The sequence below is a fragment of the Guillardia theta genome (genome assembly GCF_000315625.1).
Source record: "Guillardia theta CCMP2712 unplaced genomic scaffold GUITHscaffold_15, whole genome shotgun sequence".
Classification (NCBI taxonomy): Eukaryota; class Cryptophyceae; order Pyrenomonadales; family Geminigeraceae; genus Guillardia; species Guillardia theta.
The window spans coordinates 1,032,015-1,047,173 of NW_005434659.1; the positions used below are offsets into that span (position 1 = coordinate 1,032,015).

The 15,159-nt window shown below is 52.7% G+C and overlaps 3 protein-coding genes across 3 annotated transcripts in view; 2 read left to right on the top strand and 1 right to left on the bottom strand.

Annotated features, from left to right (window-relative positions):
• Nucleotides 1-4,318, bottom strand: part of GUITHDRAFT_47608 (hypothetical protein) — a gene marked incomplete at both ends in the record, with an annotated part of 13,568 nt that extends 9,250 nt beyond the window's left edge. The window contains one exon of the mRNA XM_005837301.1: nucleotides 3,883-4,318. Within this exon, the coding sequence (XP_005837358.1) occupies nucleotides 3,883-4,318 (436 nt within the window). The remainder of the gene's footprint in view (nucleotides 1-3,882) is intronic.
• A 4,827-nt stretch (nucleotides 4,319-9,145) lies between these two features.
• Nucleotides 9,146-10,017, top strand: GUITHDRAFT_151294 (hypothetical protein). Its single transcript, XM_005837302.1, has 3 exons — nucleotides 9,146-9,417; nucleotides 9,492-9,682; nucleotides 9,733-10,017. Exons 1-2 carry the CDS (start codon nucleotides 9,180-9,182, stop codon nucleotides 9,494-9,496), a joined length of 243 nt encoding a protein of 80 aa, XP_005837359.1. The 5' UTR covers nucleotides 9,146-9,179; the 3' UTR covers nucleotides 9,497-9,682; nucleotides 9,733-10,017.
• Nucleotides 10,018-10,251: 234 nt separating this feature from the next.
• GUITHDRAFT_151297 (hypothetical protein) lies at nucleotides 10,252-11,255 on the top strand. Its single transcript, XM_005837303.1, has 5 exons — nucleotides 10,252-10,573; nucleotides 10,622-10,653; nucleotides 10,714-10,826; nucleotides 10,878-10,977; nucleotides 11,031-11,255. The coding sequence occupies exons 1-5, from the start codon at nucleotides 10,386-10,388 to the stop codon at nucleotides 11,120-11,122; spliced, it is 525 nt and encodes a 174-aa protein (XP_005837360.1). The 5' UTR covers nucleotides 10,252-10,385; the 3' UTR covers nucleotides 11,123-11,255.
• The last annotated feature ends 3,904 nt before the right edge of the window (nucleotides 11,256-15,159 follow it).

Sequence of the window (15,159 nt, forward strand, 5' to 3'; positions counted from 1 at the left end):
TTATCGATTTCAGCTGCTTCTGCAATCTTCTGCAGCCGCAGAAGTACAACCACTGCAGGCATGCTCTGCAGGGTCCTGGGCAGAGAGGTCGCAAGGGGCCGAGCCCGAAGACGTATGTCGCTGTGGGGCAAGTACGGGCACTCTCCAGCAAAAAGAGCTAGAGTGGGTGCTCAGCTCGCCTTTCGACGGCAAGCTGCGAGCAGACCTTGGCCTCGTTCAGAGAGAGCCGAGGCGATGGAGGGGGTGCATCTCACTCTCATCAGCGACGACGCCAAGCTCAGAGAGACGTTTGCAGTCGAGCTCACAGCCGACACCTTCGTGCCGAGGGGAAAGATTGCCAAGCAGAGGAAGGCACTTCGCGAGAGAGATCATGCGGGGCGCAGCAGCTTCAGAGTACAGATCAAGTCGAGGTCAAGCATGAGCACAGGCCGCTTCTCGAGGAAGGAGATGGAAGCGCTGTGCGGAGGAGGTAACACATCGATCACGAGAGTCAAGCGAGCCATGTTGGAGTTAGCAAGAAGAATGAACCTCAAGCTGGTCAGCGTCGAGGTCGAGGAGGATCGTGACACGCTCAGCTGGGATGGGAGCCTGATAGCTCTCTCCCTGGCGACCAAGGCAGAGGCTCGACGCTTGATGGAAGACATGCCCTTCTACTTGGAAGGGCTTAGGGTTTAGGGTTTAGGGTTTAGGGTTTAGGGTTTAGGGTTTAGGGTTTAGGGTTTAGGGTTTAGGGTTTAGGAGGCGCCGTTATTTTCGGCAGGCGCCGTTATTTTCGGCAGGCGCCGTTATTTTCGGCAGGCGCCGTTATTTTCGGCAGGCGCCGTTATTTTCGGCAGGCGCCGTTATTTTCGGCAGGCGCCGTTATTTTCGGCAGGCGCCGTTATTTTCGGCAGGCGCCGTTATTTTCGGCAGGCGCCGTTATTTTCGGCAGGCGCCGTTATTTTCGGCAGGCGCCGTTATTTTCGGCAGGCGCCGTTATTTTCGGCAGGCGCCGTTATTTTCGGCAGGCGCCGTTATTTTCGGCAGCATGGCTCCTCGTCAGGTGTAGGGGAAGCCGCCAGGGCGCCAAGGAAGCTGCAAGCGAGAGGTTTGTATACGTCAAATAGCTTTCTAAGTATGGTTCTTCAGTATGATGAAAATGTTCGCAACCTGCTGTATCGGAGATCATGCCAATACACGCAGAGCGGACTTGTGGATGCCTCTGTCCTCGAAGCTGATCTCGTCGAGAGGGTGAAGAGCTTCGCGAAGCGTTATCCGAACAGCAGGACAGCCCAGGCTTGCAAGGCTGTGGAGGGATGCACCCCCGACGCTATCGCAGAAGCCATCCGCTCGACATGTCAGCAGGCACGACGTGAGCTTCTGCAAGAAGCGATGGCTGGATGGAGTGACGCATCCAGAGAGTGGTTTATGCAGCAGATTGAAGAAGCCAAGAAGGAGAAGGTCGAGACATACACCGCCTCAGCAGGCAACGAGGTGACTTCCTTCATCTCCATGACTCTCCTGGGCATCTCCTCGGTGTATGTCAACCATGAAGAAAAGCTGAAGAAGAAATTTGAAGAGATCGGACTGATCGTAGACTCAGTGCAAGAGAGTAAAGCAATCATGTGGAAGGCTCCGTATAGACCCGAGATAGCGAGTGCTGAGGAGATCCCGGTGACTGTTTCCTTCCTCCGCAATGCACAAGCGGAGAAGCTCTGGCAGGGAAGAGAGGACTTCGCGATCGATGGTCGCAAGTTCACAGCTGTACATGTGAGCATCGTGCACGATCGATCTTTCAAGATTCGAGCCAAGAGAGGACCCTGGGGCAAAGGGGGCAGCTTGGCAGAGCTGACTCACCTGCTAACCTTGGGCGGCATGACAACGGCTGAGATAGCTGCCGTCTATCGCTATCAGCTGCTGCGCCAGTCCCTTGCAGCGGTACAGCTCCAGCCGCTGGCAGGCATGCTGGTCGCTGGGGCGCCAGGACAGCAAGTCCACAAAGGCTTAGGTCAGAAAGGCTTCATCGCTGTAGGGGCCAACGTCATCTGGAGACAGAGGGAGGTGGAGTGGATCGTCTCCTCGAGCTGCCCAGAGGCGAATGATACAGCATTTCGAGCTTTCCGAGAGAGCGAAGCGATGGAGGGAGTACACCTGACTCTGTTCAGCGAGGACCCGAAGATCAGAGAGGCGCTCGCAGTCGAGTTGACAGCTGATCGCTTTGTGTCCAGAAATAAGTTGAAGAAGGCATCAAGGATGCAGAAGAAGGCAGGCGGCAAGGACGGCAAGGAGATCAAGATCATCATCAAGTCGACGGCGGCATCTGGTCGCTTCACGAGGAAGGAGATGGAGGGGCTGTGCAACGGCGGCAACACGTCTATCGCAAGAGTCAAGAGAGTCTTGTTGGAGATCGCTAACAGGCTCGAGATCAACGTTGAAGGCATCGACATGGAGGAGGATTTGAACACCAAGTCCTGGAACGGGTCCAAGCTATGCATCCTCCTCGGCTCCACGGAGGATGCTCGACGCATGATGAAGGAGCTGCCCTTCTATCTCGAAGGCGCAGCCACCAAGCTCGAAGCAGTCGGCTTCGACAAGGAGCCTGACTCTGAGGCGGCTGGTCAGCGGGGCACCAGCGACGCAGCGCAGCGGCAGGAGGAGAGCGAGGGAGAGTGGCTGGAGTTTACAGACCTGGAGAGGATCACAATGGAGGCAGCATCTCCGTCAAGCCAAGAGGACATGCAGCTCGTCAGCGAGCTGTCAGCAGTCATCGAAGATGCAGCTTCTTTGAACGAGGCGGGGACGAGCGAGCCGATCAAGCTGGTCCTGGACAAGGCCGTTGGCAACCTCCACGACACCTTCTACTCTCCGGGGAGCCTGGAGTTCATGTCGCTGGGAGAGTGGGCGAAGATGCCAGAGGAGCAGGGAGTTGGGCGCAACGTTCTCAAGGAGAAGCTGGGGAAGTGGCTGCAGAGCAAGCGCTGGACTCGCGTGCAAGGAGAGAGCAAGAAGGCAAGGAGGGGCAGCGCGTTCTCGCCACGGGCAACGGCAGCTGCTGAGCTTGAGCAGGAGGCGGAGAGCGACGACATAGAGCGTCGATCTCTTAGCTTCCTGTTCATAGCACTGAGTAAATTCGCAGAGATGCATGTGCTGGCCTGCTCGCTGAAGGTGGACAAGAAGGACCGACTGCGAGTGGAGATGAGGGAAGATGACGAAGAAGAGGAAGACATGGAGGAAGAGCAAGGCGAGGGCGAGGAAGAAGACGGGGCGAGCCCGTACCGAGCTTGAGCTGAGCCCAAGGTAAGGAGAGAAGGTAGGAGGCGACCGAAGGCCAAGGTGAGGAGAGGCAACTCTCCTGACTGAGGCTGAGGAAGCTGAATGGAGGAGGAGTAGGGGGCGACCGAAGGCCAAGGTGAGGAGAGGCAACTCTCCTGACTGAGGCTGAGGAAGCTGAATGGAGGTAGAGTAGGTGGCGACCGAAGGCCAAGGTGAGGAGAGGCAACTCTCCTGACTGAGGCTGAGGAAGCCAAGAGAAGACAGCAGAAGTAGAGAGTAGAAAGACGCCTCAGAAGCAGGGTTCGCATTGTAGGCCGTGTACTCCCAGTGCTCGAGCGCCTCTTTAGACTAGGATCAAATTGCATAAGCCCACAACGAGGCCGAGCAACATTCTAGCATTCTAATAAACTCACATAATAATAATAATAATAATAGGGTTTAGGGTTTAGGAGGCCGCTGGAGTAACAGACAGGCCGCTGGAGTAACAGACAGGCCGCTGGAGTAACAGACAGGCCGCTGGAGTAACAGACAGGCCGCTGGAGTAACAGACAGGCCGCTGGAGTAACAGACAGGCCGCTGGAGTAACAGACAGGCCGCTGGAGTAACAGACAGGCCGCTGGAGTAACAGACAGGCCGCTGGAGTAACAGACAGGCCGCTGGAGTAACAGACAGGCCGCTGGAGTAACAGACAGGCCGCTGGAGTAACAGACAGGCCGCTGGAGTAACAGACAGGCCGCTGGAGTAACAGACAGGCCGCTGGAGTAACAGACAGGCCGCTGGAGTAACAGACAGGCCGCTGGAGTAACAGACAGGCCGCTGGAGTAACAGACAGGCCGCTGGAGTAACAGACAGGCCGCTGGAGTAACAGACAGGCCGCTGGAGTAACAGACAGGCCGCTGGAGTAACAGACAGGCCGCTGGAGTAACAGACAGGCCGCTGGAGTAACAGACAGGCCGCTGGAGTAACAGACAGGCCGCTGGAGTAACAGACAGGCCGCTGGAGTAACAGACAGGCCGCTGGAGTAACAGACATGCTCTCCTCCCCTGCAGTTTGAGGGGATCCCTGCGAGCTAGGGTGCTGAACAGGATATTTTTCTGTGCAGAAACGGTTGTTTGATCATGTGGTATCTATCCAAAGAGGAAAGGAAACAGATTGCTCGTGTCCGAGTTTCCCAGTTCCTAAACAAGGACACGACACCTTCAGCACCTTCGCTAGGAGAGCTGATCCGAAGATTGGAACACTTCGTCAGGCAGTACCCTCAGAGCAGGACAGGCAGAGCCTTGCAGTCCAAGGAAGTCTCGATGAACGCCTTAGCCGAAGCCATTCGACAGACCTGCAAACATGCTGAAGTCAGGAGCCAGGAGGATGCCATCAAAGAATGGGGGGAAGAAGGACAGTCGTGGTATGTCTCTGCATGGAACGCAGACAAACAGGAGGTACTAGACAAGAGTGCCTGCATCGATGCTTCAGGAGCGTCCCCCGAGAGTGGTAAACTGATCACCATGGCTATCCTCGGAGTTCCTACCCAGTACATAAAACAAGTTGAGGTACTGTGTGAGAAGTTGAAGGATCAAGGACTCTTGGTGCACGAGGAGCAGGGCAAGAAATGCATCTCGTGGAGAGCCCCGATCAAGAAAGATTTGATTCCGACAGTGGATGAAATCCCAGTCGTGGCAACACTCCAATTGAACGACGCAGCAGAACTGCTGTGGAAAGGACAGACGAACTTCAGGATCGACGGAAAGATGATCCGCGCGGTGAACGCGCATTCGAAGCATCCTTGCTCCTTCAAGATAAGGCCACAGAAGGATAAGCACTCTGGCAAGGCGGGGGCCCTAGCTGAGTTCTCTCACCTCCTCAAGATGAATGGCATGAACTCAGCTGGGATTACGGAGATCTATCGTCAACACCTGCTGCAACAAGGAATAGCTGTGTTGGAGGTGCAGCCGGAAGCGGGCATGCAGCTAGAGGTCAAGACGAAGAGGAGACCTCAAGGTCAACCCAACAAACGCACTTTCGCAGCAGCCGGAGTGGACGAGATACGACAAGGAAGAGAGATCGATTGGATTGCGAGATGCTCTTCGACGGACGTCCTGAGCACCACGCTACGGATGTTTGAGGGAGACGACAGGAATGGAGGAAGCATACACCTCGGACTGATGTCGGAAGATGAAAAAATCCTCAAATGGTTCACTACTCAGGTTAGTGCAATCACCAGGGTAACGAGACAGCATCCAATTAGGTTGGACTTCTTGCCCGACGCGCTAGGAGCAGTACCACGAAGAGTGACCTATGAGGTACTGGTCAAGAGTAAAGCACAGAAGGGAAGGTTCACCAGAGAGGAAGCTGAACAGATCTGCGACGGGGAGGATCTCTCTATGGGCATGACAATTCGAGGACTGAGACGGATCGTGGCGAGCTGGAAGGAGTCAGCGGCTGAGCACATCGTCAAGATCTCCTCGAAAGAAGATGTCGAGACCAACAGCTGGAACGGTGAACATCTAGTGCTCAGCTTCTCAGAAAAAGAAACGGCGATTGACATCCTCAGGTCCTTTGCGCCATGGGACAGGGCAGGGAAACTTCTTCTCCTAGAGCCAGGCAGTGCCAACATCTGGGAAGCGATCGCTACAGAACCCCCTACAGAGCCTCTTTGGGCTCAGGTAGATCTCGAACGGATCGAGAATGAGATCAACATCCCAGAACCAGAGGCAAACGTGGTCCTCGAAGACATCTACAAAGTTCTAGAGGAGACTGTCAACCAGGGACAGAGTGCAGAAAACCAAGCTTGCAAACTCAGGCTCGATGGAGCCATCGTCGGCCTGTACGACAGCTTGTCATCTCCTGGAAATGCATGTTTTCCGACGCTGAAGGAATGGGCGGAATCATCCTCGGCAACCCAGGACGACGACATGCAAGTTTTGAAGAGTAAGATTGCAAGAGTAAGCGAGCAGCATGCGTGGGAGACGGTAGCATCAAGAAGACGCCAGGGAGCCTTTGCAAAAGCAACAGGGAGAGGAGGGGAGAAACAACAAAAAGAATTTCGAACTGACCTGTTGTTTCTTGCCCTGAATAAAGTAGTTTCCACAGCTACGCTAACCTACCAAGGCAGCGTTGGCTCGGGAGACGAAATTGAGTTTCTCTTGAGCAAGGCAGAGGAGGAGATGGGACTGGAGATGGAAGAGGAGAGTGGCAACCAAGAGGGAGAGGTTGCCTCTCAACTCTAAAACCGAATCATGACAGGAGGAGGAAGGGAGGAGGAAGGGAGGAGTGCCGGGAGTAGGCAAGGGGGGGAGATGGAAACGGTTTCAAAGGAAACGCAACATGTAGATAGAACACTGTATTTTTTTGATTGGATCGAGGAGATCCCATGGTCGGACAAACGAGGCGACAAGGAATTTGGCATCACTGCCCTGAACAATCGAGGAGTAAGAGGATTTTTATGCGAGAACATGATCGAAGTTACTCTCAATGAGATGAGCAAGGCTCTTCAAGGAGGACGAGCAATACACATGGTACGCAAAGGGAGAGCCCACGAGAACCAGCAAACGCGGAACATCATCTTCTTGCCAAGGGTAATATCCAGTCTGCGAGACGAGGCGTCCCGCTGGAGAGTCGGGAACAGATTTCACCTCAGCAGCTTGAGAGATGAGCAACACACCTTCCTGTTTCCAACTATCATCCACAGCAACCACTGGATTCTAATTGCATTAAGATATGATCGGCGATGCGCGTACATATTGGACCCTCTCTGCGAGGACAGAACGAGCACAACGAGGGACCCACGAGGGATCGAGGGAGCGAGGAATCTTGCAACAACGGGGGAGCACGGAGCAAGAGAAATGGCTGAGCTGACAATCGGAGTGATCGAACACATCTTTGACGATCAGACCAACGCCCCATGGCAGGTAAAGTGGTGCTCAGCCTTCCAACAGGAAGATAACTTCAACTGCGGAGTGTTCGCTATCCTTCACACCCTACTGCTCTGCGAGACAAATCAAGACTGGCTAGCAACGATGGAAACGAGGACAAGACTAAGACCTCCGCAAGAATGGCTGATGCAAACCAGAACACAACTGATCGAAGCTCTCACCCATCTGGAGAAGATGGAGGAAACGGCCCAGGTAATTCTGCGATCTCTGCCGAAGGAGGCGAGGGTGCAAGAGAACTTGACATCGACGACAAAGCCGGAGGAGGAGGTACAGCCGAACGCAATCCAGCGGCTGATGACCTCGACGACAAAGCTTGAGGAGGAGGTACAGCCAAACGCAATCCAGCGGCTGATGACCTCGACGACAAAGCTTGAGGAGGAGGTACAGCCAAACGCAATCCAGCGGCCGATGACCTCGACGACAAAGCTTGAGGAGGAGGTACAGCCGATCGCAATCCAGCGGCAGGCGACCTCCACGAAGCCCCAACCAAGACATCTTGGTGAGGAAATGGAGGAGAATGCACACTCAGGAGAGAAAACCTCCCAGATAGGGAAGGAGCGGAGGGGGAAAAGGCAGGAGGAGCAAAGGGGCAATGATTGGGCGCAGATGCATCGAAAAAGCTCAGACCCAGGTTTCCTCATCTCACAAAATGTGAATGGTTGCAATCACTTTGTTCTCAAGCACATCCTCGCATACTTAATCCAGTCCTTCCAACCTGGGGTTGTGCTACTACAAGAGGTAAGGGTCTCGGCCCGCGACGAGAACAAATTAAGGAAGATGATCAAGGAGAACTGGGCCTGCTACAGAATCTTCCTGGGGCCTGCAAAGATCAATGCGAAGAAGGGGAAAGGAGACCTGAGGTTGGTAACGCTGGTACATGCGGCCCTGTCGCCGTCACCCTCCCCTGCCGCTCACCAGGCGTGCAACAAAGAAAAGAAATATCGAAACCGAGTGTTTTCGATCAAAGTCGGAACAGGGAAAAATTCTTTCTTAGTCACAAACCTCCATCAGGTACCTGCGGAAAATGCGATTCGAGAGCAAGGGGAACTGTGGGCAGAGCTGCTACACCTCGCTCTGGGAACGAGAGAGACACACATCATAGCCGGAGACTTTAATGCAGCAAGAACCAACACAACAACACCAATGCGGAGAGGATATTCCCCCTCATCTATCACCGCAAAAGCAGATGAGAGATTCGAGAAATTCCTGGCAGACCTTTCCGCACACCGTACACTCTCATATGAACAGATCAGCGAGACTGGGACAACATTTACCTTCTCAACATGGTACAAACAAGAACTGATAGAAGCCAAACTCGACGCAGTTCTCGCTATTCACCCCCCAAGTGACGAGGACAACTTTCCCAACATCTCCCTTCAATCGTGGACGGTCGACGGCTGTGTGATAGGGGGAGCAGTTGATCACAGAGCCCTGGTGGTGCAAGTACACACCAAGTTCACGTCCGAGGAGACGCAGCTAATCCCACGAGTAGAAGTGCATCAGATGAATTCACGACAGAAGAAGGGGGAAACCCCTAAAAGCAGATGGGTGCTGGATCGCGATTCGTGGGAGGAGAAGAAGATCGAATGGGCGCAACAACTAGATGCAAACATACGAGACATGCGAGCTAAGGCGCAAGAATGTAACATTTGTGAGATGCTCGCCAACTCTCTACCACTAAAGGAGGTGAAAATCAGAAAGGGAGGGAGGCGACATTCGAACAAAGAACAAATGGATTTGAAGAGATCGATCCGCAACTTGCGGACTAAACTTAGGGAAGCATCACAGCAAAGCCCAGCGACTGGAGTACCTACGGAAGCTACATTACAAAGAGAATTGCGAACTAAGATCGAGAGGTTCAGAACGATATGTGAAGAACAAAACAACGAAGTTTTCCAAGAGATCTGCCAACAGCAGCAAACACGGCTAGGCACGGTAGGCAGCCGTGAATCCCAGAATGCAATGGGACGCAAGAATGATTTCATTCCCAAAGAACCGATGATAAGTCAAGACATCAAGAAAAAACACCCCAACTCCCTTCGTTGCCACAAAGGCTTGGCTCTTCGACTGCTCGCTAAGATAGTCGACAATGCCGACGAGCTCATCAACCAAATCGAAGCAACCCTATCTAGCGAAGACACGAGGGGCGTTAGAGCATTTTGGAGTGCAAACCAGCAACTGATGATTGGGATCGAGCGAGAGGGGACAGATGACTGGATCTTTCTATCACTGCTACCTGCAAACACAATCACGAAAGCAATTGTAGCACTAGAAGAATCGGATAAAACAACATGGGAGATAGCAGGATACCGTGATCTCACGGATCATCTCCCAATGCAGAAGGTTAGAGAGCTAGAGGACGCGGACCATACACGATTCTTCTTCAGCGTCAACGCATGCACGAAACAAGGGACCTGCTCAAAATGCTCAAACATCGGATGTATGCTCCCCTTGGCTGACTCAAGCGACGAGACCATCGGAGGGGGAGGGATGACCCCGTACTGCACAAAATGTAAGTCGTTCACAACCGTGGCCCCAAGACGGATCACACCGCCTGAGGGGGTGCAGCTTTCAAGGAGACAACAACAGGAAATCACCAGACCCCTGGCACCGGGAGAGATTGATGTCTGGCTCGCCTCGGCGCCGAGACGAAAGGCTGCAGGACTTGACCTCATTTCGAACGAAGTGCTGCGGGCGCTGCCACCAGCATGCCGAGAGGAAGTTGGCAAGTTAGTCAATGCAGCCCTAGAAGGCAAAGCTGAGGTTCTCAACAAGACAGCGAGAGTACGCCTCCTGCCAAAAAATCAATTCTGTCACATTCTCGAAAACATGCGGCCAATATGCGTCATGTCAACGCTTACTCGGCTAGTTCAGGCAATCCTGGCGCATCGTCTGAGTAAGACAGTAGAAGCAAATAACGTCCTCACAAACTTCCAGGAGGGGTTCCGTCCAGGCAGAAGCACAAGTCGGCAGGCTCATCGACTGATCTCGATCGTAGAAGAAGCAGAAGAGGCCAAAACGTCCCTCATTCTCTTGTACCTGGACTTTGCGAACTTCTTTAACAATGTGGCGATCGAGGTGGTCGAGCAGGCAATGAACAGCCTAGGCTTCCATCCTGAAGACATTAGAACTGTGATAGCCTGCAACAGTGGAGTCGAACTGCAAATACAAACAAACGAGTTCAACACAGGGAAAATACCTCTAATGATCGGGCTGCCACAAGGTGGAGCAAGTAGCCCACAACTGGCCAACTTGGTGCTATGCATCCTCTCTAGGCAATTGGACAAGTGCAGCACAGGAACAACAAACAACCTGTCCTTCGCCGATGACATGGTACTCATCGCACACACGATGAAAGAAATGCGAGAGTTGGTAGCAGTGGTGGATTCCTTCTGCAAATGGTCAGGACTGCAAATCAACAATAAGAAATCAGAGATAACCAGCTTCGACTATGCTCGCAAGGGAGAGGTTCCTGGTGCGAACAAAATAACGGTCATGGGGGAACCTGTCGAAGCCCTACCGGCTACTAAACCGTTCAAATATCTCGGCTATCGCATCTCTCTGTGGAAGGAAGAAAGACGAAGAATAAAGGGCTGCCCTTTCACTTGGGGAGAACGAGCATACGTCTTTGAAAAAACCAAAGAACTGATCAACAATATCAGCTCGTCGAGTTATACTCCTGCGCAAAAATTTTACCTGGTGAAAGTTGGAATTCTCAACGTCTTTCGCTACTCCGCAGTCATGACTGGATGGACTTGGCGAGACCTACAAGAATTAGATCAACTGTGGATACGAGCTTTTAAAAAAGCGTTAGGCCTAAGCAAAAGTACAGGGAATGGTATATTCTACCTGCCAACAGAGAATGGAGGGCTGCAGGTCCCTCATCCTGCCCCAATCCTAGGGAGAGCAGCGTTACGATACATCGAACGAGAAGTGAATAGTAAGCATGGTGGAGACATCCAAGATAGACTGATATCTAAACTCAGAAACTCGTGCGTAAAATGGGGGTGTCAAACAATGCTTGAGCTCCAAAGAGAAATGAATTTTCGAACTATGGAGCGGGATGTGGTGCGGGGACCCGAAGCTTTAGCAGTCTGGCTGGCGGAAAAACTAAACACGAGGATCAGCTGGGCCCATATAGAAGCAGGTCACCTACCTGGAAGCATCTCCCTCCTTCATAGGATGGAGGATATGGTGGCAAACTTGAACGACTGTAACAGACCACAGGGCTGGACGAACTTCCAAGCCTTATGGAGGCAACTCCCGAAACTCCAATTCTCCTTGCTACGCAATGTACGACCTATCGCGGACGAAGAACTGCATTTGCCAAGGAAGCTCTGGCCTTTCCCAAGGCAACGCGAGGAGGCGGAGGGGATCGTAATGCAATTGCTACAAGAAAATGTCATCTGGGTAAGCAGCGTCAACAGAGCATCGGGAACAAAGAGGAAAAGACGAGAGGTTGTCACACAGGATAGTGCTACAACCCGAAAACGAAAGTCACACCCGCAATCAGAGGAGGACCGGGAGGAGACATCCAAAAAGCATCGGGAAGCAGCAGAAGAGAGAAGGCCACACCCAGCTCATGCAAACACAAGATCCCTCATGGCTAAATTACTAGGCAATCTGGATCAACAGGAACACCTTATCCTAAAAGGTAAGGAAAGTTTCAAAATCAAGGGCGACATAGCAATCATGGACCGGCCCAGAAGTCACACGGGCCAAGAACAAGACATCAAAGAAGCCGAACCTTCCCTTCGCTCGGCACCATTTGCGAGGAAAGAAGATGAAGATGGCGCCAAGAACCCAGAGAAGACAGAGATCCTACTGCAAATTGCTAAGCATATCAGCAAAAAACACAACAGCTTACTCAACTCGCAAGCTTGGTGGGAACATCTAACCACCGCCATGGCTGAAATTCGAGATAGACAACAAGGCCTTCCGCTGTCGTACGAATTTCTAGAACACTTGGGGATGCTCGCTGAAACAAAACAGTTCAGCAACTGGCCCACCCTCTATCACCCGACAATCCAGGCCGCAACAGACAGCTTGCAGGACGACGAGGTTCGACGTGAAATAATATGGATCGACCAACAGGAGCAATACCTCAGCCACGCCGCATGCGAGTCCGGAACAATCATGATCGGATGGAACCAAACTTGCTTCAGGAAAGAAATCCCTGACGGCTTCATGCTAGTCGGTAAGGTACCTAAAGGATCAGAAATATGTTACGCTGCAAATTTCTGGAGGACGGGCGATCGGAGCCTCAGGAAGTCACAAGACGACCTGATTGTCTACTGCAAAGAGTCGGAACAAGAGAGAATAATTGTCCAACTCACAGTACACCTGATCCCTGAACAGGAGGAGCTACAAGAATACCGAAGGAAGCAAAACGAAAACTATCAAGCCTCGGCCAAACAGGAGAAGAACAGGAACCACGTGTGGTCCGCAATCCACGGCGACATATCACGAAACAGGAAGGGTCGATCAATGTCGATAGGATACAGCACGCAAGAAAAGGAAGGAGAGCAGGAACGCGGAGCGATCAAGATACACGGAAAATGTAGCGTCATCAGAGCACATACCATCGCACTCTGCATACTCCTACAAGCGATTTGGGAACAAAGAGGCAAACAGAAAACAATCAGGAAAATCTTCGTCCTCTTTAAATCAACCCGAATGTATCGCTTTCTTACGGACACCCTCAGATGGTCTACCATGCAGTATGAAGACGAGCTCGTATACGACTTGGCAGGAAGACTGCAGGAATGCCTGAGCAAATTTCAGCGGGAAGGCATTGAGATCAACCTCTCTCTGATCGCAGACCACACCGTAGTGCAAGAAGCTGCAGAGGAAGCTCGCAAGGGAAAATCCTCCTTCTCCTCCACGTGGGAAAGGGCCCTCATCGACAGCGACTTGGGATTCTGCATTGCAGACGAAGAGAACTTCAAGCCGGGGATGGATCGACTGAAAATATGGGATAAGATAATCAGAGAAGAACAACTGGAACTGAGGAGGAAAGAAGCCCCCCTTACCTTGACGGAAACCTTTCTCCTGGAACCACAAGTGGGCAGAAGGATCCTAGGTCGAGCCTTACAGAGGTGTCGAGGATCAGTACTTCGGACAGCCATCCAAGCTATTACCTGGTCAGCACCTACGAGGAAAAAGCTGTTCCAGTGGAAGAAGACGACATCCCCCTGTTGCCCATGGTGCGAAGGCAGGGAAGAAAGCTGGGTGCATATCCAGCTAGCCTGCAAAGAATTTGAGCTCATGATCGCTTTGGCACACAACAGAGTAATGGAGACAATCAAGGGATGCCTGACAGAAAGCTGGAAGAAGAAAAGTGTTGAACAGGAGAGTTGGTGGCAAACGCCAATCAACTCTATGACAGGGCTAGGACTGACTGCACCAGAGCACGGCAATCTTATACCAGATGGGCTCTGCTACTTCAGAGGGAGCAATCGCATTGTGCTGGTGGAGATAGCAAGAACTTCAGAGTTCACGGGCGAGGGAAGCAGTCTGGCAAACCTGAAAGCAAAGTTTCAGGAGAAAGAACAGAAATATGCAGCACTGCGGGCAGAGATGACAAGTAGGAGCGACAACACAGAGGTCATACAAGCCACGTTCATTGCAGGAGTGAGAGGCAGTATTATGGAGCGGGAATGGACCACAAATTTCCGGAACTTGCTCATGGACGAGGATATGATTGACAGAGCCATGACCAAGATAGTCATCCAGCTGCTCGAAGTGCAACACATGCTGTGGACCTCAAGGAGACGAGGAGACACGACCAACAGAGAACAAGCATGAAGGATATAAGATGGTTGGAAGATGAAGGGGTAAATATCAACGAGGACAGATCACAAGGGAAGCCTCAAAAGCTAGCAACCAGGATCAGCATGGCTGGGAAGGGGCAAGACCGAAGGTGAAGCCTCATAGGCGAAAAACAACCAACATGGCAAGGAAGGGGCAAGGACACAGGAGACAGATGGATGACAACATGGCAAGGAAGGGGCAAGGACACAGGAGACAGATGGATGACGACAGGGGAAAGGTCAACGAGGACAGACTGACGGCAAAAACTGGACAGGTGGACGGTTACACTGAAACCGTCAACCCGGGCCCGGAGGAGACATGGCCGCACCGGCGGCTCGGAACTGAGGACTATGGAAACAACAGAAACAGCGAAACAACGATAGAACCCTGGATGCCACAACGGGCCATCCAAGAAGGGCCGCTCTGCCAAGCGTGAGAACCCATTTAGACTAGACTAGACCGGGAAGGTACCCGATGCGACTACTCTAGCATTCTAATAAAATCGACTACTACTACTAGGGTTTAGGGTTTAGGGTTTAGGGTTTAGGGTTTAGGGTTTAGGGTTTAGGGTTTAGGGTTTAGGGTTTAGGGTTTAGGGTTTAGGGTTTAGGGTTTAGGGCGCCGTTATTTTCGGCAGCTTATTTCAGGCAGCGCCGGTTATTTCAGGCAGCGCCGGTTATTTCAGGCAGCGCCGGTTATTTCAGGCAGCGCCGGTTATTTCAGGCAGCGCCGATTCCAGGCAGCGCCGGTTATTCCAGGCAGCGCCGGTTATTCCAGGCAGCGCCGGTTATTCCAGGCAGCGCCGGTTATTCCAGGCAGCGCCGGTTATTCCAGGCAGCGCCGGTTATTCCAGGCAGCGCCGGTTATTCCAGGCAGCGCCGGTTATTCCAGGCAGCGCCGGTTATTCCAGGCAGCGCCGGTTATTCCAGGCAGCGCCGGTTATTCCAGGCAGCGCCGGTTATTCCAGGCAGCGCCGGTTATTCCAGGCAGCGCCGGTTATTCCAGGCAGCGCCGGTTATTCCAGGCAGCGCCGGTTATTCCAGGCAGCGCCGGTTATTCCAGGCAGCGCCGGTTATTCCAGGCAGCGCCGGTTATTCCAGGCAGCGCCGGTTATTCCAGGCAGCGCCGGTTATTCCAGGCAGCGCCGGTTATGAAGAAGAAATTT